Source organism: Nycticebus coucang, chromosome 3 (genome assembly GCF_027406575.1).
Source record: "Nycticebus coucang isolate mNycCou1 chromosome 3, mNycCou1.pri, whole genome shotgun sequence".
Lineage (NCBI taxonomy): Eukaryota > Metazoa > Chordata > Mammalia > Primates > Lorisidae > Nycticebus > Nycticebus coucang.
Genome location: NC_069782.1, coordinates 18818632 through 18838849, shown reverse-complemented (window position 1 = coordinate 18838849; position 20218 = coordinate 18818632). Strand labels below are relative to the sequence as shown.

General features: G+C 43.0%; 1 protein-coding gene across 3 annotated transcripts in view; it reads left to right on the top strand.

Annotated features, from left to right (window-relative positions):
- Positions 1-20218, top strand: part of STAB2 (stabilin 2) — a 142393-nt gene that overhangs the window by 41767 nt on the left and 80408 nt on the right. For all 3 annotated transcript variants that reach the window (XM_053585633.1, XM_053585632.1, XM_053585631.1), the window contains exons 11-21: positions 3-85; positions 1833-1982; positions 3398-3541; positions 4137-4193; positions 4621-4743; positions 9770-9823; positions 10824-10904; positions 14724-14876; positions 15535-15597; positions 17975-18061; positions 18844-18930. In XM_053585633.1, the coding sequence (XP_053441608.1) occupies positions 3-85; positions 1833-1982; positions 3398-3541; positions 4137-4193; positions 4621-4743; positions 9770-9823; positions 10824-10904; positions 14724-14876; positions 15535-15597; positions 17975-18061; positions 18844-18930 (1082 nt within the window). The remainder of the gene's footprint in view (positions 1-2; positions 86-1832; positions 1983-3397; positions 3542-4136; positions 4194-4620; positions 4744-9769; positions 9824-10823; positions 10905-14723; positions 14877-15534; positions 15598-17974; positions 18062-18843; positions 18931-20218) is intronic.

The window sequence follows — 20218 nt, the reverse complement described above, 5'->3', positions numbered from 1 at the left end:
AGACAAAGCTTACGCCTGGCCACTAAGAAACCTGGGACCATTCACTGTGCTGTTGCCCACAGACAATGGTTTGAAAGGATTCAATGTGAGTATCTGAAATAACCCTACACCCAGGGGCTGATGTGAGAAGCCTTAGTAGGCCATACTTCTTTGTATTTAAAGTAAAAAACTCCATCAGAAATAAACTTACTGATGGCGATTCTTTTTTCTGATGGTGATGTTTTGATAAACTTGTTTAAGGGAAAGGTAACATTCTTACAGAAAGCACCCAAATTGTTAGTGTACAAGTCAATGAATATTCCCAAAGTAAATGTATGTGTGTATCTAGCAAGTCCATTGCCAGGACCCTAGATGGCCCCCTCACTTCTCTTTCCAATCCTAAACCTCTAAGGTTATGTGATAAATAAGATTTGCTCTTATTAAGTGAGATTGTGCTCACTTCCCACAAAATTTAAACTAATATTTGGGTATTTGTTTCTTTAAAATCTTTAGAAATGGTAACAGTAATAGGTTAAACAAGAAGACAGTTTCGGCCTTCAATGTAAGCAGCTATTGTTGGAGATAATGTCATTCAGTGGGAATGAACATTGTAGTGGTTGGCAGATGTGTCCTAGAATGACAGTATCAATGAAATAATTACATTTGGTTTAACAAAAATAATGGATGAGTTTATTTTTATCAAATTAAAGTTTACTTTAGTCCAAGATATTCTGTGATAATAAATTTTGCTGCGTTGAATCAAAACCCAGTAAATTCCAGGCTCTCTCACTCAAGAATACCGCCATCATTAATCTGTCTGAGATTTGTCTGTCTATTACCGTATTAACCTTCAAAAATGTCCATACACCTCTCCTCATGGGGAGAATGAGTAAATATTAAATACGTCTGGGCTAGGCATTGTGTGTGTGGTCTCATGTTTAAGATACAGGTTAAGTTTACACAAAATTTAAAAAGTATCTATTGATTGATTGTTGACTATGTAGCAGCAACAAACTGTAGATTTGGTCCAATATATTTCAAAAATCTTAACTTTGCTACCCTGTTTCCCTGAAAATAAGACAGTGTCTTATTTTAAGGTGTGCTCCCAAAGATGCGCTAGGTCTTATTTTCAGGGGAAGTCTTATCTTTCCTGTAAGTAGGTCTTATTTTCAGAGGATGTCTTATTTTCGGGAAACGGGATATTCAAAAGCACCATCAGTTCACTTACTTTACCTACTTTTTTCCCACAAAATTTCACATCTCATTCCCATCCATTTCCTGGATTCAAGACAGGTTTCTTTTCTCTCTTTTTTCTTTTCTTTCTTTTTTTTTTTTTTAGAGGCAGAGTCTCATTTTGTCGCCCTCAGTAGAGGGCTGTGGTGTCACAGCTCACAGCAACCTCCAGGTCTTGGGCTTAGGTGATTCTCTTGCCTCAGCCTACCGAGTAGCTGGGACTGCAGGCGCCCACCACAACGCCTGGCTATTTTTGTTGTTGTTGTTGCAGTTTGGCCAGGCCCGGGTTTGAACCCACCACACTCGGTATATGGGGCTGGTGCCCTACTCACTGAGCCACAGGCACCGCCAAGACAGATTTCTTTTTCCTTGCTCCTTGTCACTTTAGCTTCCCAGGGTTTGAGGGTACACCATGAATTGCCTCCAATTCCCCCAGGTTTCTATTCCCTGTAAGGCCCAGCCCAGGTTGATTGTGCTGGTAGAAGTTGTCTGTGTCTGAAAGCCCAAACCCAAGTTGGGGTGCCTTGGCATTGATGCCTTTAATACTAAATAAGGCACAGTATGTATTACACAAAACTCATTTTCTCCTTCCAATAGTCAGGCTGGCTCTCTTTTCCTAGGTGAAAGAGCTTTTGATGAATAGTGAAGCTGCTCAGTACTTTGTGAAACTCCACATAATCGCAGGGCAGATGACCACCAAACGTATGAATAACACAGACACCTTCTACACCTTGACCGGACAGTCAGGGGAAATCTGCAATGATGATAAGGTAAGAGTCTCTCTGGTTGTCACACCCAGAACAAAGTTGTCCACCAAGCCAACGCCCATAGCCTCCTTGCTCTTTGTGCTTGGGGGTTGTGAAAGGTTACTGAGACCTTCTTTCCTTATCTCTTGTGTGCTAAACACCTTCTACAGTAAGAAGCAGAGAGCACTCCCAGGAAGGGCCAGGGAGGAGGGGTGGGCTACTGTGTAAAGGGGGTTATGGAGCATTTGGGTTTGGTCCTAGTTTTCAAGGCATTCGTCATTCAACTGCCAGCAAACCTGTTTTCTGGAAGCATCAGCATGAAGCCAGATCAGCATTCCTCTTAGAAAAGGAAAACAGATAATTTGTTTTAGTTAGCTGGAGTTGGTCCACCTTCTCCAACATAATGTACCGTTTTTCCTAACTCCAAATAACTCTTTTGTGACTGGGGAGCAGATGATTAATCAAACCAATGTGCATGTGTATAGGCACATAACTTTGACTATTGCATTTTACCAAATATCAGTAGTTAGTTAATAGATCATTGAGTACTTGTTCTATGCAAAGTGCTGAAATAAATCTTCATTGGTATAAAATTCATATTTCACAATAAGCCTGTAAAGGAAGTCCTATTATCATTCCTATTGTTCCAGTGGGAGAGGCAGAGAAGTCCCACGGGGAGTGTCAAACCAGGATTCAAATGCGGACCTGCCCGAGTCCAAAGCCCACATCTTTAACCAGTCTTCTCTGCTGTATATATGAAGATGGATGGATAGATGGATGGATGGATGGATGGATGGATGGATGGATGGATGGATGGATGGATGGATGGATGGATAAATGGATGAATGGATGGATGGATGAATGGATGGATGGACAAATGGATGGATGGATGGATACAGAAATGGGTTGATGTGTGGATGGATAGATAACAGAGATGAAGATGTGGCTTCCTTTCTCACAGGCACATGCATGTATTCACTTGCTCATACATTGAACAAACATTGCCAAGTCTATAACTTGTAGAAGTCATACGGGAGGAAAAGGGAACTAGCCTCAGTTACTCATTCAACAGATATTTTTTATTGTGTGTCTTCTCTGTGCAAGACACTAAAGTAAGTGATGAATTTACAGAAAAGTGTATAATTTGCCCTTACGGAACTTGCAGTCTTTTAGAGGAGAGCTTTTCTTATTGTATGTCTACATTCAACATACAATAGTTGTCAGTGATTTCACACATTATCTCATTTGGTCTAAATGAAAACCCTGTGAGGTTAACTAAGCTGAAACCATCCTCCCTGTCATAGATTAAGTGACATCCAAAAATCATACAACCAATAAGTAGCAGGACTGAAGGACTCAGGACTTCTGAGTTATAGTACGGTGCTTGCCTCTTTTAGGACAATGCATTCATTTTATTTTATCTTTCTTTGGTGTTTTAGGATAATCAACTAAGGCTTAAACTCTATAGAGGCCAAAAGAAGGTAAAAATCATACAGGGGGACATAATCGCTTCCAACGGGCTCCTGCACATCCTCGACAGAGCCATGGACAAGATAGAGCCCACATTTGAGAGCAACACTGAGGTGAGATATTCCAGGAAAAAGTCATGTCAACCCAAACCCACCTTCCTTTGTTCCCTGAGGAGTCACATCCAAGAAGAAAGTGTTCTAGCACTTGTAATTGTCTTTCATTTGTCCTAGAGGCACAGGCAGAAAAAGATTGGACAATGTTTCCATTTTCAGTGGGATTATGGGTATGTCCACAGAAAGGAAGAAAGGCATACAGTATGGGATGGCATACGGCGTGGGAAAGATCTGGATAGTTTTAGTTAAGTTTTACCTCTTTCTCAAGCACATCAGACAATTCAGTCCAGTGACCAATTGTCATGAAATTTTAATCCTCATGCTTTATGGAGGAGGAAAGTTGTTGTTGCAATAAAATGTATTTCCTCTGACCAATATGACAAACCCCAAAGGCAAGTCAGAACATGCAGGTCTGAACTCCCATTCAAATAACAGCAAACATTTGTGTAATGCATTACAGTTGGCCAACTTCTTTCATATAGCCATACTTACACATATACCCTGTTATAACTGTCTTAATGTTAGGGTTAGTGTTTCCTAAGCCACCTTGTCATTTTTTATTTTACTGATTTTTAAGCAACATGTCTCTTTTTAGCAAACTATAATGACACTGCTACAGCCAAGATACAGCAAGTTCAGATCTTTGTTAGAGGTATGTACTTTTCATGAATATTTTCAATTTTTTTTGATGTCAAACCCTTTATAAAATTAGCAGAAGTGTCAATTATAAATACTTTCTGGGAGGGCAGCACCTGTGGCTCAGTGAGTAGGGTGCTGGCCCCACATACCAAGGGTGGCAGGTTTGAACCCCGGCCCCAGACAAACTGCAACAAAAAAATAGCCAGATGTTGTGGCAGGTGCCTGTAGTCCCAGCTACTTGGGAGGCTGAGGCAAGAGAATTGCCTAAGCCCAAGAGCTGGAGGTTGCTGTGAGCTGTGACATCATGGCACTTTACCAAAGGCAACAAACTAAAACTCTGTCTCTAAAAATAAAAAAATAATAAAACAAAAATACTTTCTTCAAATATTTGTCTGAGGTAGGTTGCAGATAAATTTCAAATTTTCATTTCTCAAATTCAGGAAACCAACGTGGGACATGACTTAGATGAAGATGGAGTTGGTGGGCCACACACCATTTTTGTTCCAAGTAATGAAGCACTGAATAAGATGGGCAGCACTCTTGATTACCTCCTTTCTCCAGAGGTACTGTACCCTACTTACTCTGATGACATTGTGCCAGCTTCATTACCTCAGTCTGCGTCCATACAAGCTTTGACTAAACTAGGGCTAGCAAATAAGTAGCAGACTCCAAAGCAGACTCCAAAGCCCTACCCCAGACATATGTATCATTACCTGTCCTCTTACAACCAAGGCAGACATCACTAATCAATCACAACATTCTGGAACTAAGTCCAAATGTGTTTTTAGTCTTCTCAACAGAATTCCAAGTAGGTATGATCAATCAGTTAGACTTGACAAAGGAAATAGAATCTATTTGCAAATCTGGGTCTAAATGATTGGTTTGATTTATGCTGGCTTTTCTAATATTTCCTAGTAGTAAAATCAACATTTTCATTTTAAGTTCCCTACAACTATAAAACCTCCTAGAGAATGAAACAAAAATACTTTCTTCAAAGTACTTCAAAAATACTAAAGCTCTTGGCTAAGCTTTAAGAGTAAATAATGTTATTTTTAAATGCTCCAGCCTTTTTTTTCCTATGCTTTTGTCTCTCTTCACAATATCATGGGCCTTTAATTCTTTTCAATTCCCTCTAAAAAAAAAAGTAGATTATTGTCTTCTTCATGCTAGGGTATAAATGAATGAAACCATTTAAAATGTTTCCTCTCCCAGAAATAACAGCCTTAACATGAAAAGAAAGAGAGCTAATTATGGAATGTTGTTCATTAGAACATCAAATAATAGAATTACATGAAAGACCACAAGATTTCTTCCAGTGCCCTAAAGTCATGTCAACTGTTGAGAACCAGCATGGTGAAAGGAAGTGAACCAGAGTGGAATCGATGGGGACTGAGAAAAATACAGCATAAGAGAAGAGACGGAAACCAAGGATGGGATCAGGAAGTCTGACTGAGCTGATGGCTGCAGCCAGCACCAAAGCACAAAATCAGCTTTATTTTATAGTATCTGTACAGTGTCGTCCAGGGGTAGGTAGCATAGACAATATGGGGAAATAACATAAACAAAAGATACAGTTTTGGTCTTACAGTACAATAGGAAAATGTAAATAACTTTAACAAAGACAAACCATTTTGTTAAAGGTTTCTACTCAACTTTGTTAACCTATGACAAGAAGCAAGAAGGGAAAGATCACAATGATCCCAGCATAGTTAACAAAAAACGGAAGAACTATGTGACCTAGTGTGGTTACTACTTAACTTTGTTAGCATGTGACAAGGAGAAAGAAGACAGAGATCTCAAGGATCTCTGCATAGTTAACTACACAAAGAAAGGGCTACATGACTTCTGGCAGAGGGAGCATAGCTATTTTGGGAAGGAGGAAAAGCAGTTGGGGGTTCATTCTCTAAATGTTCCCCAGGCTGTGAGGGCTCTCCCTCACCATCTTGGCAATAGAGCAAGATTACCTATGACTTCATACAGATCAGTGTTAATTATGCAGAATGGGGGGCCTGGAGGGATATCCAAATCCTTTAGGATATTGATTCCCAAACTTTCACATTGTCAGGAATCATCCTGGAACTTGTTAGTAAGCAGACTCCAAAGCCCTACCCCAGACATTGTGATTTAGTGGTGCCAGAATGAGGCTAGAAATAGATCAGCTGGTAAGCACCAACTTCCTAACTCAGGTAGTCCCAAGCTACACTATTTTGGAGATTCTAACACTGGTTACCTGTTTGTTCTAGGGATTCACATGAATATATTCCTTTCTAGAATACTTTTGGGTTTCTATAAGGATATCTTGCTTTCAAAAAACTTTGAATTGACATAAAGTTATCCAGAAGATAAATCAGAAGGTAATGTCTTACATTGCAAACAGATGTTCAAAATATGAAAGGATTTGCTACAGGTTTCCAATAAAAAAAGCCAATCTCCGGGTGGCACCTGTGGCTCAAAGGGGTAGGGCGCCGGCCCCATATGCCAGAGGTGGCGGATTCAAACCCAGCCCTGGCCAAAAACTGCCCAAAAAAGCCAATCTCCCAGGGTCTTCCAAAATAGGATATTACTGTTAAAATATGAATTATACTCAAATGGCCTGAAACCTAGCTATTGCAGAAAAACTGTTATACCTCTTTTTAGAGCTCACATTCATGGGTTGAGTGAGCTAAAAAAAGTAATTTTACTCCCCTGGGAAATTATTAAAATCCTGAGATTATATGGCCTCCCTGAGCGCATAGCTTCTAATGCAATACAGATTTTTTTAAACAATAATATAATAATAAAGGAGTTAGCAGGCACTAATCAGGTATACTTAAAATTACAATAAAACATTTTAACTAAAATGGAGGAAAAAGTCCACTTACTGGCTTTTTCGTCAAGTACCTTTGTTCAGAAAACTCTGTCTTCTCCCTTGTAACTCCTGAAGGTGGCTCATTCAGGCTTTCAGTTTGTGTTCTTATCTCTTCTCAGATCTGGTCTTGAAATCTCATTGGTAACTGGAAATTAGTCTTTGGTAAGAATATTTACACCACAGGAACTAGAGAGCCCCTGGCTCTCAATCATGTTTCCCTCAAAGGCAGTATTTTTCTGCCTGCAAAGAATATAAAATTTCAGGTCTCTTTGTCCTGAGTTAAAAATTGTTTTTCTGCCTCAATTTCTAGGTGAGAATACAACAACCATACCTGCCTCTTTCTCAGATACAGAGCCTGTGCGGGTCAAAATTTCTCAACCTGCAGGAAGCTCTTTCCCTTTCCAGCTTTCTTAATAAGCATCCTTTAGCTTTATCTTCAAAGAACAACCTCAACTGGAGACAGGAAATGGAAAATAAGCTGGTTTCATCAGAAGAAGGGTTACTAAATCTGATTTTGGAACCCCATGTTTCCTTTTCAGCCTATCTTTCCACTTTTTCCTGAAGCAAAATTTTGGTCTGGAAGTTAACTCATCCTGGCAGAGACCATAACTTCTGATTTTAATCCCCATTTTATAGCTTCATCACTGACCTAGACACACTTCAAAGCAAAGAGAGTCAGAGACTTGCCCTTGACAGTTCTCATGTAACCTGCAAGTAAAATGGGAAAAGGGAGCCAGATTCACAGTGTTCAAGGTCATGTTAACAACATGGTAGAAAAACTCTTCTTCTGCCTCTGGCACCCAAGGACTTATATTTTTGTTGTTGTTGTTTATCTACAACAGTAGGCAGGAAGTTAAGTGTCCTTATTAAAAAAAAAGACTTCCCTTCAACAGCAGCAGCATCTGGGAGCATATCCTGTTGATCTGAACCATAGTGGGGTGAATTCTAATTGAACATGGCACCCGCCCGGGGCCAGATAAGCTTGTAGGCGCACACAGTGGTGGAAGTGATTCTGATTCCTTGGTCTCTTTCAAAGACCTTGATAAGGTCTTCTCTCCCTTATCAACAGGATTCAACACCAATTAATTCTTGGGACTTTAGAAGTGGATTATCCAGCTGATAAATGCTTTCCTGTAGAAGCAGAGGGCTGGAAGGGATCCACAGTAGTTCCTTTCTCTATTTTGCAGGCAAAAAATAAGATCCCAGAGTTAAGTGATTTGCTCGAAGTCACACACAAGCAGAGCCAAGACCAGAGCTCATCCCAGGACCCCTCCCCAACTCCTTTAAATGTTTTTTGCGCGAATGTTTACAGAGAACCTAATGTGTGCCTCAGACTATGCTGGCTGGGGACGCGATAATTAACAAGCCAGACAGGCCCAGCCCCTGCCTCCAGGAGTTTGCAGTCCAGTTTCCTCTGACATTTCCCAACAGTTACTCCTTGTCCCACCCCTTCTGCCACTGAGCCTAAGAGCGTGCAATAACATTGCTTCTGCCTGTGAGTCCCAACCTCTGAATACCATGGAGTAGCTCCAAGGGGAAGCTGAGACCCAGAGGTAGGTGACTGGCTCAGGGTCATATGGCAACAGAGTAAGGGCTACAGAACCCATCACTTCCAAGGCCAGCTAACTGGTAGGTCAACATCAACATTCTTACTGATTACCCTGCCCTGCACATAAAGCTTTTGACTTATAGATATGGTGGCTATGTAATTTATCATCCACACCAGAACACTTTTGAGAGTGAATGGAGCTACCAGAATAAGCCAGGTAACTCTGCCTACCTACAGGTAACTCCCCTGGCATATTGACCAAGGTCAAATACAGAGAGGAGGCTGGCTCAGCAGGGCTTTCTTTCAGCCTGGAACTCACACTGTTGGAACTTGTCTCTAGAATAATCAGCCTCTTAGGATGTAACCAGGATCTTGATCTGTGATCCTTTACCTTTCCAAACCAGAGGTACTATGTTTGTGCCCCTTAAGGGCTTTGGAACTTGTAACTCACACCTCTGACTCCACTAGGAGATTGCAGACACATCGCACCAGACCCCTAAGGCCACTGCCTTCTTTTCCAAAATATAGCAGTCACCAGGCTCCTGGGCTCTGCAGCCTCTCTCCAGGGACTCCCTGTCCTGTCTACAGTCCTCTCTCTGTGGCCAGTATGCTCTTTTCTCTACCGTTGCTTCAGTTGTCTGAAGCATGAAAAACCTTAAAAGGAGCTTTGAAGGAGGAATGAGCTTCTTGTGAAAGTAAAAGGTGGTCAGAATCCCTGGGACTGTACATTCCTAAGTGACCAGTGTGTGGTCTGACAAACAGACATTTATTTATGGAGCAAGTGAAATAATCATAAATATAGAGTTAGAAAATCCAGAATGTAGCTTTAGACATTCAGAGGGACTGAGAACCAAGGCTAGTTCTTAATCTCATATCACATATAGTTTTGTAACCTTGGCCATGTCTTTGAAACTGTGTGTTAACAAACCTAAAATGGGTCAATAGTGGTTGCTACCTCACAAGGCTGTTGAGGAAATTAAATGAAATGTGTACATTATGTTTTCACAACACCTTCTTCCTAAGAGTGAATATTAGTTGTTTTGGAGATGGGATTTTTCTCACCTTAGATTTCCAAATAAAGAGATTAGGGTCATTTATTTTTCCTGATTACATGTTCAAAGTCAAGAGGCTCCCACAAGAGGGAGAATGTTGTACATTCATCATTGATTAAAGTATTTTGATTCTTTTATAGGGATCTCGGAAGCTTCTGGAACTTGTCAGATACCACATTGTCCCATTTACCCAGGTAGGCCCTAGTTTTTCTGCCTCTACTTTTCCCCTGCTTTCAAGACAACTCATGTGAATTTCAATATTTCAATGCCAAATATGGTTGTGACATTTGCTCTTTTTCTGTAGCTCTGAGGAAACCCTCAGCTATAAATAATGAGTCTGTTATCAGAAAGATCTTCAAAGCCTTAAAAACTCATGACATCAAGGGTGGCGCCTGTGGCTCAGTTGGTAAGGCGCCGGCCCCATATACCGAGGGTGGCGGGTTCAAACCCGGCCCCGGCCAAACTGCAATCAAAAAATAGCCGGGCATTGTGGCAGGCGCCTGTAGTCCCAGCTACTCGGGAGGCTGAGGCAAGAGAATCGCTTAAGCCCAGGAGTTGGAGGTTGCTGTGAGCTGTGTGAGGCCACGGCACTCTACCGAGGGCCATAAAGTGAGACTCTGTCTCTACAAAAAAAAAAAAAAACTCATGACATCAAAATCCCATTTATTTATTTCAGAAGCTTTTAAGGCTATTTTTTCCAGGGAGGACATTAAGAACTCAGGATTCGGCTGGGCAAGGCAGCTCATGCCTCTGATTCTAGCACTCTGAGATGCCAAGGCAGGTGGATTGCTTAAGTTCAGGAGTTCAAAACCTACCTGAGCAAGAGCAAGACCCTCAACTCTACTAATAAAAAAAAAGAAAAAAATACTAGCCGGGTATAGTGGCACACGCTTGTAGTCCCAGCTACTCAGGAGACTGAAGCAAGAGGGTGGCTGGAGCTTAAGAGTTTGAACTTGCTGAGCAGCGCCTGTGGCTCAAAGGAGTAGGGCACTGACCCCATATGCCGGAGGTGGCGGGTTCAAACCCAGCCCCGGCCAAAAACAACAACAAAAACAAAGAGTTTGAACTTGCTGTGAGCATGATGCCACGGCACTACCCAGGGAGGCAGAGTTAGACTCTGTCTCAAAAAAAAAGAACTCAGGATTCAGTCAGTGGCCCCAAATGTCTCTGTTCATTTTTTTCTTCTTGTTGTAGCTTGAAGTGGCCACTCTCATCTCAGCCCCTCGCATTCGGAGCATGGCCAACCAGATCATACAGTTTAACACCACCGACAACGTAAGTGAACACCCACCCCTGTTGTGCTTTGCTCTGATGATGACTGTTCATCAGGTCGTCCTGCCTCCACGCTGCCCCACAGGCTAAAACCCTTACCATCATGTCATTCATTTGACCCTTCTTTCAGCAAATATCTGCTGAGCCATCCCACATGTGAGAGTCCACACGTGATACAGGGAGAAAGCTGTGAAAAAGACAGACAAACCCAGCAGAGAAAACGGACCTTCAACAACTCATTAGGCAATCAGTTAATTATTTAATTGCAATTGTAAGGAGTGCCCCTGCCCCAGGGGGCGTTGAAGGGGCTGTGAAAGCACCTAACGGGAGGAGTTAAGTATAGAGTACAAGGGTTTGAACACAATAATTAAGAAAATGCCATGAAGACTATGTTAACCAGTTCGGTGAAAATATTTCAAACTGTATATAAAACCAGCACATTGTACCTCATGATTGCATTATTGTACACAGCTATGATTTAATAAAAAAAAAAAAAAAGAAGAAGAAGAAAGAAAGAAAGCCTAGAGGTCAAGACATCCTCAGCGAAGAGGGGAGAACTTGGTCAGGCTTTGCAGGATAAGCAAAGTAAACTTCTATTCACAAAGTGAATAGAAGAGAGTTCCAGAAACAGCCTAAATGCCCACCAACCCAGGAATGGATTAACAAGCTGTGGTATATGTATACCATGGAATACTATTCAGCCATTAAAAAAAAATGGAGACTACATCCTTCGTATTAACCTGGGTGGACATGGAAGACATTATTCTTAGTAAAGCATCACAAGAATGGAGAAGCATGAATCCCATGTACTCAATTTTGATATGAGGACAATTAATGACAATTATGGTTATGGGGGGGAACAGAAAGAGGGACGGAGGGAGGGGGGTGGGGCCTTGATGTGTGTCACACTTTATGGGGGCAAGACATGATTGCAAGAGGGACTTTACCTAACAATTGCAATCAGTGTAACCTGGCTTATTGTACCCTCAATGAATCCCCAACAATAAAAAAAAAAAAAAAAGAAAGTGACTCTTTTATAGGCTTATATTTCGATATTGAATTTTCATTCCACTTTCTCATTGTGGAACACTATCTAATGTTTTTTTGTTGTTGTTAAAATAAATAAGGTCATTGCAAAAAAAAAGAGAGTTCCAGGCAGAAAGAGGAGCATGTACACAGACCCTGAGGTGTGAGGGAACCTGACTGATATTTTTCTTTGTGTCAATAAAACTTTATTTATAAATATTGAATTTTAAATTTCATATCACACAACATGTCATGAAATATCGTTTTATTGTTTTTGAACATTTTTCTTTTTTCTATTGTTTGGGATTCACTAAGGGTACAAAGAATTAGGTTACACTGATTGCATTTGTTAGGTAAAGTCCCTCTTATAATTGTGTCCTGCCCCCAAGAGATGTGACATACACTGTGACCACCCCATCCTCCCCCTCCTCCTCTCTCCCCCTCCCCATCCCTCATTTCCCCACCCCCCACCTTGTATTAGATCATCTACAGCCTTCATATTAGAATTGAGTACATTGGATTCTTGCTTCTCCATTCTTGTGATGCTTTACTAAGAATCATGTGTTCCACTTCTATCCAGGTTAATACAAAAGATGTGAAGTCTCCATCTTTTTTAGTAGCTGAATAATATCCCGTGGTATACATATACCACAGCTTGTTAATCCATTTCTGGGTTGGTGGGCCTTTAGGCTGTTTCCACAGTTTGGCTATTGTAAATTGAGCTGCGATAAACAGCCTAGTGCAAATGGCCTTATGATAAAATGATCCCCCCCCCCCCCGGGGAGAAGGGGAAAAAAAATGGGATCGCAGGATCAAATGAGAGGTCTAATTTGAGTTCTTTGAGGATTCTCCATACTTCCTTCCAAAAAGGTAATATTAGTTGCAGTCCCACCAGCAATGTAAAAGTGTTCCCTTCTCTGCACATTCACACCAGCACCTGCAGCTTTGAGAAATCAACAACAACAAAAAAAAGAGCCAACAATCCTATATATCACTGGACAAGAGACATAAATAGAACCTTCTCTAAGGAAGACAGATGGATGGCTAACAAACATATGAAAAAATGCTCACCGTCCCTAATCATCAGAGAAATGCAAATCAAAACCACCCTGAGATACCACCTAACCCCTGAGAATAGAACATGACTAACTATAAGAACTCAAAGAAGGCAGCAATATTCGGCTCACTCTCTATGGTTGTAACATCAGAACTCTGGCAGCACAGAAATGATGTCTCCTGTTGAATCCCTGTGCATGGTGATGGTGGTGATCTCATCCTTTCAACAGATACCTGCTTAGTGCCTACTGTGTACCAGGCACCATTCTAGGTCTTAAAGACAGACCAGTGAATAAAATAGACAAAAGTCCTTGGTTATATGGAATTTCTATTTTAGTAAGTAGGGGGAATAGTCACGCTAAATGAGTAAAAGACTTCATATATTAGAGAGTAGTGAGTGCTAAGGAGAAAAAGAACTAAGCAGGGATGGGCCATGGAGAATGGGTGAGGGCTGGCATCTTAGATAAGGTGCCAAAGAAGTCGTCGTGGAGAAGGAAACCTCTGAGCAGAGACCTGAAGGAAATGGGGGAACAAGCAGTGTGACTAGCCGTGGAAAGGGCCTTCCAGAGAGAGAAAGAAGCAGGGGCAGAGGCACAGAGCAAGGAGCTCGCCTGAGCTGTTTGAGGAACAGCAAGGACGGTGTGGCTGGAACAGAGAGCGCAAAAAGGAGAGAGAGAGAGGAGGCCAGGCAGCAGGAGGGAGGGGCAGGGTGGAGCAGGCCCCAGGGACCTGGGAGGTCAGGCTAAGTATGCATGCAGGCCCTTCCTTCAAAAGACATGAGAAGCAATTGGAGAATTTTGAGCAGAGGAATGACATGATCAGACACGCATTTTGAAAGGCTGTTTTGGAGATTTCATTTGATTGCAATAATCCAGAAAATGATATTGACGCAGGCCAGGGACATGGTAAGAAGTAGTTGAATTCTGAATGTATTTTGAAGGTAGACCCAGTAGAATTTGCTGATGGACTGGACGGGGGTGAAGGCAGATGAAACCAGGAGCACTCTCAGGTTCTGACTTGAGCAACCAGAAGGATTAAGTTGCTATTAATACCCTGGGATAGAGGGGCAGTGCCTGTGGTTCAGTAAGTAGGGCGCCGGCCCCATATACCGAGGGTGGTGGGTTCAAACCTGGCCCCAGCCAAACTGCAACAACAAAAAAAAGAGAAAAGAATAAAAATAAAATAAAATACCTTTTAAAATAATAATAGTAATACCCTGGGGGGAGCAGGATGAGGGATGGGGGAGGGGATGGAGATCAGAAACCTTTGCTAATTGGCTCATTTGCTGCTTCCTCCGCTGGAACACAAGTGGGAACCTGTCTGTCTTTTCACTGATGTATCCCCACACCTAAGGCAGACATAATTCAAGATCAATAAATGTATTGGGATGAATCAATCAATCTTTATTTTGCCACAGAAAGGCAAGACAATTTGCCCCACATCTCACAGCAAACATGTTGTAGAGCTGGAATAATTATAATCATACCTCTTCCCCAGCCCCAAGCCTGCAGGGACCATTTCCGCAGGGACATTTTTTGCCTGGTGTTCATCAAGCATTCATGTAACAGATCCAGTCTTTCTCTGTCAGCCAAACCTTTCTGATACAGCAACTTTCCCTCCAGTGAAAAGTTAAGTGGCATTGAGGACTTTTTAATGAATTACCACCATTCAGATCTGCCTGGGGGGGGGTCGCTGGCACTCCTGCAGCACAGAACAAAGGGTGTCATTGCTTCTTTCCAGGGACAGATTCTGGCAAATGATGTGGCAATGGAAGAAACGGAGGTTGCTGCCAAAAATGGCCGAATTTACACACTAGCTGGAGTTCTCATTCCCCCATCCATCGTGCCAATCCTGCCCCATCGATGTGACGAGACCCGTATGCAAATGAAACTGGTAAGAGAACTGGGAGATAAATAAGGCCCCCAGTACCCGCTCAGAGCAGATGATGTCCCACTCCTCACAATTCGGAGAAAATCCTGACAGTTTTACCATAGAAGTTCTGTCTCACGAACCGTGTGCCAAAGTTCCTCAGAGAATTTCTGCAGTGAAAGGTGTCAGCCAAGAGTATTAGCTTCCCAGGCGGCCGTGACACATTGCCACGGATGGAGTGGCTTAACACAATAGGAATGTATTCTCTCATAGTTCTCAAGGCCAGAAACTGGCAGCAAGATACCAGCAGAGCTGTGCTCCCTCCGAAGGCTCTAGGGAAGGAGCCTTTCTTCCCTCTTCCTGGCTTCTGATGGCTCCGACAATTCTTGGCACTCCTTGGCTTGGAGCTGCATGGCTGCAGCCTCTGCCTCCGTCTCCACATGGCCCTGAGTGTGTCTCTACAGCCTGTGGACAGGCTGGCCCTGAAAGAGGGAGAGGAAAGGGCTGATCCAAGCAGGCTCAGCTTTAATCTCCCCCCAACTCCCAGGGTTTACTCTGCTCCTTTCCCGGGACTGGGTGGGAGGGAGACTGGAAAGTGGCCAGAGGGCAGCTCCCTTCACAGAGAAGGGAGCACGCACCAGGGGTGGGGACACAAGTAGTGACCCAATGTCTTTCCTTCCAGGGCACTTGCGTGAGCTGTTCCCTACTGTCCCGGAGCAAATGTCCTGCCAACTCCCAGCCCACGGTGAGTGTGGCAGCTTCACAAAACCACAAATCACCCAAGAAACCTCTGGTTTCTCGGCTTTTCCACCTTCCTTCTTTAAAAAATATTAATTGCTAATGAGATGAGCTTTTAGCCTATTATATGAAGGGATGGTCGAAAGAGAACCCTCAGATCTGTGTTTGAATCCTGTTCACTGACCTTAGATAAGCTGTTCAACCTTTTTACTCTATTTTTTTATCTGAAACTAATAACAATAATGACAGCACCACAAAGATTGGCATCAATAAAAAGCCAAGCACAATTCCTAAGTCAAGTAGCCACTCAGTTCCTCTCTTCTTTTCCCCCTCTTAAATAAAATCCAATATTTGTATTTGCTCTTCCTAAGCATAATTCTGAAGAGAAACATCAGGAATATGATACTGGGAATATTAAAAACTTCTAAGTTTGATTAAATTCTATACATGTTTATTGAGGATTACTTGTTATATGTTCGGACATAGTGCTTGGTTCCAGGGCATAAGGATGAATAAGAAACAGTGGGGTCTTTTTTTGTTTGTTTTGATCATGAGAAGCTCCATTTAAAAAGAAAAACCGGCTTGGCGCCTATAGCAAAGTGGTTACGGCGCCAGCCACATGCACTGAGGCTGTCAAGTTCGAACCCAGCCTGAGCCAGGTAAACAACAATGACAACTGCAACAACAACAAAAAATAGCTGGGCATTGTGGTGGGCGCCTGTAGTCCCAGATACTTGGGATGGGAGGCTGAGGCAAGAGAATTGCTTAAGCCCAAGAGTTTGCGGTTGCTGTGAGCCGTGATGCCACGGCCCTCTACCAAGGATGACCTAGTGAGACTCTGTCTCAAAAAAAAAAATTAAAATTAAAAAAAAATACAATAAGAAGAAAAACAGACAGTTGTGCAACAACCTCCACTTTCTATGCTAAGTGATCTGTTGGTAGCAAAAAGCAAAGTGTTCTAAGGTAAAAATAATGATGGAAATTTCTACCTGTGAGTTCATCATAAGAAAGGACTTTCCAACCAGAAGTTTCCATAAATGCTTGATTAGATGATTATGGGACGTGCTGACTCTTCAACATGAAGTGTTTAGTAAAGCAGAACACTAATTAGGCACAGGTGTCTGGATGTTCACTGTGCTTCGTGACGCCATCAGCACTGAGCCCTTCAGGACGCCGTCAGCCAGGGGGTGTGAGAGGGCGGAGTAGAGAAAATCATGTTGCTAATATCACAGGGAATGTAGGGTGCCGCTTGGGGTAGATATCTTATTATCATAACCAGTGATGATTAGGGGACTAAGGCAACAAATACCTTGCACAAGGTCACACTGGTGACATGTGGTTTGCCGCTTGCATTGAGCCACCATCCCAGATTTAGTAGGAGCCAAAAGAACCCTCCACTCACTCCTCCCACAATCCCACGATCCACCCCGGGTTAATTACCCCGAGACCCAACAAGGGGACTGTAATGTTCCCCTCTCGGTGACCCCAGAACGCCTTTATACATCTAAGATCTTAGGATTTCATACCCTGGGAAGATCTCATTTGTCTCTTCTTGAGCAAGAACCTAAGAAGAGGTAAGCTTGACATGAATATCTAACACAAAATTTGAGGCAGGGACTAGACTCGCATGAAAACTTGTTACCAGTGTTACTGTCCCGTTGCACAGACTAGACAGCTCGGGCCCAAAGAGACGGCGTGATTTGCCTCTGATCCTAAAACCAACAGGTAATAAGGCTCATTCTCTGGACCTTATACTTGCAGTGGTGGAGGGGCGGAGGGGGATGATTTAACCTGCCTGGGTTTCAGTTTCCCTATCTATAAAAACAGCCTGAAAAACATCTGTGTGGAGTAGGAGATTGACGAAGCTATATGGGCCATATGTCTGGCCCATAGTAAGTCCCCGCAGTGGTAGTTATAAATAGTTATGATTGGACGCCAGTGGTTGGAGTATGGACAGGTGCATTTTAATCCGCCCCCACTCCTAAGAGGAAACTCAAACAACTGCTGTTACATTAGATGGATCACTCCACAACATATAGATAGACTCTTCAGTGGGCTTCTGAATTAGGAGGAGCTCAGGGAATGGCTGTAAATCAGAAGGGGAGGCGGGGCCACATCCAAGATGAACAGAAAGTGTTCCTGGATCAATTAGAGATGTCTGCCCAGGCATGGGAGGGGGTATAAAGGTGCACAAGCCACGGAATGTGCAGACCCTGGCCTATATCCTATCAATGAGGAAGCAGGCCTAAGGAGAGGGCCCAAGCTCCGGCTTGGACCCAGAAGCACCGGTGTGGTCCAGCATCCTCTGCTCAGGGTATATGCAGGTGCCAAGCCATACCCAGAGGACCGTGAAAGGCAGCCTCACTTTCCTGGTTTTCTTCCAGCCACTCTTCACACAGAGATGTGTCTACAGGAGCATATTAAGGAGCCCGAAGGCTGGCTGTGCTCAGTACTGTAATGCCACCATGAAGGTGAGGACTGTGTGGCCCAGGGACAAGTCCAGGCCAAGCAGAGCAAGGGCCATGCTCTCAGGCTCTAGTCTGCATGGTCACCGTGGCCCATGGGGCATTGGCCACATCTCTCTGCAGGGGAACTGAAGGGAGGATTCTCTACTTGGTGGCCAGGCAAGACCCTTCCCAGCATCACACATCCCCGTGGTCCCTACTCCCTTAACACAGAGCCCACTCTCTGCCCGGGGGTGGCTCCCACCTGCCTCTCCCCTCATTCCACTCTTTCCCTTCCCTTCCTCATCGTGCTCTTTAGATTTCCCTGGGCTGACTCATCTCCCAAGCCTCCACCCACTATCTCCGCCTCTGTCCTCACTCAATCCATGGTGGCATCCCCAGATTCCCCTCCTGCCACCACTGTATTACAGTACTTGGTTTTCCCAGTGCTCACCAGCACTTGCCATGCTCTGAAATGATCTTCTTTTATTTATTTTTTTTTTCTGGTGGTTCATTCACTTATAGTCTGTTCCCTGACTTAGAACATTGGCTCCATAAATGCTCGAGGCTTCATCTGTCTTCTCTGCACAGACATAGAGCCTGGCTGGCAGCCACGAGAGGTGCTCAATAGATTTGTGGTGACCAGATGGCTGAGTACTAGCTGTGCCATCACCTGCCAGAGGGTTAGGCCTGCTCATTGGGAAGGGCCAATATAGTTTATTACAACAATGGAAATTAAAATATGCCCCCTTTGAGGAATTGGAGCTCTGCTTGGGGTTTCAAAGTGCAATATGCGTTTTGTTTCTCAGATACCAAAGTGCTGCAAAGGCTTCTATGGCCCCGACTGCAGCCAATGTCCAGGAGGCTTCTCCAATCCATGCTCGGGAAATGGACAGGTGAGAAGGCCAGTTCACAATGCTCATTTTTCACATAATGAATGCTGAAGGCTGACCTTTCTTTAGGCAAGTCAAATAACAATTTTTAAAGGGCCAGGCATAGTAGCCCTCTAGGAGGCCAAGGCAGGTGGATTGCCTGAGCTCATGAGTTTGAGACTAGCCTGAGCCAGAGAGAGACCTCGTCTCTAAAAATAGCCAGGTATTGTGCAGGCACCTGTAGTTCCAGCTACCTGAGAAGCTGAGGCAAGAGGATCACTTGAGTCCAAGAGTTTGAGGTTGCTGTGAGCTATGATGCCACTCTACCAAAGGGCGACAAACTGAGACTGTTTAAAAAAAAAACAATTTTTAAAGCTGTTAAACCAGTCTAGTGCAAATGTCCTTATGATAAATGATATTTTTTTTCTGGGTAGATGCCTAGTAACGGGATTTCAGATTCAAATGAGGAGGTCTAATTTGAATTCTTTGAGGTTGTATTAATGGGCACAGTGTTAGGGTATATGACACACCTCTTGGGGACAGGACACAATTATAAGAGGGACTTTACGTAACAAATGCAAACATTGTAACCTAATTCTTCGCACCTTAGATTAACCTGAAACAATTAAAAAAAAAAAAAAAAACTTGCTAAACCAAAGAATGATACAATGCTGGCCACTATTCCCAGAAAATAAAAGAAACCAATCAGTTACTACTCCCATTACTGTGCTCATTAAGTAGGAGCACACCTACAAATTCTCAAAGGTGCAGACGCTGGCGTGGATGTGGAGAGAAGAGAACACTTTTACATTGCTGGTGGGACTGCAAACTAATACAACCTCAAAGAATTCAAATTAGACCTCCTCATTTGATCCTGAAATCCCATTACTAGGCATCTACCCAGGAATCTACTCCAGTGATGTTGCTTTTGGACTCTACCTATCGTCAATGGCAGGACCTTGGTGACTCTGGGTATCACCTTCTACCAAGGGAGATATAAAGGTTGACCTGCATTGGCCTCTAAGACCCCTTTCAAGACTAAGATTTTATGGTACTTAAAAATATTTTTTAAAAAAAGCACTGCCCTTTGATTGCTTATTTAACCTGTTTGCAAAACCTAGGGAAATGATGAGGCCAAAACTTAACTCATCAGGTGTGGAGGCCAAAGCTAAACAAACAAAGGTAAAAGTAGCGGTAATTCAGATGGGGAAATTAGAGATCTGTGCATTTGAAAAGTCCACATCTAAAATACACTTCTTTCAAAGGGAAAGAAAAATACTATACAGCTATGGGTGGGGACATTGTGCAGAAA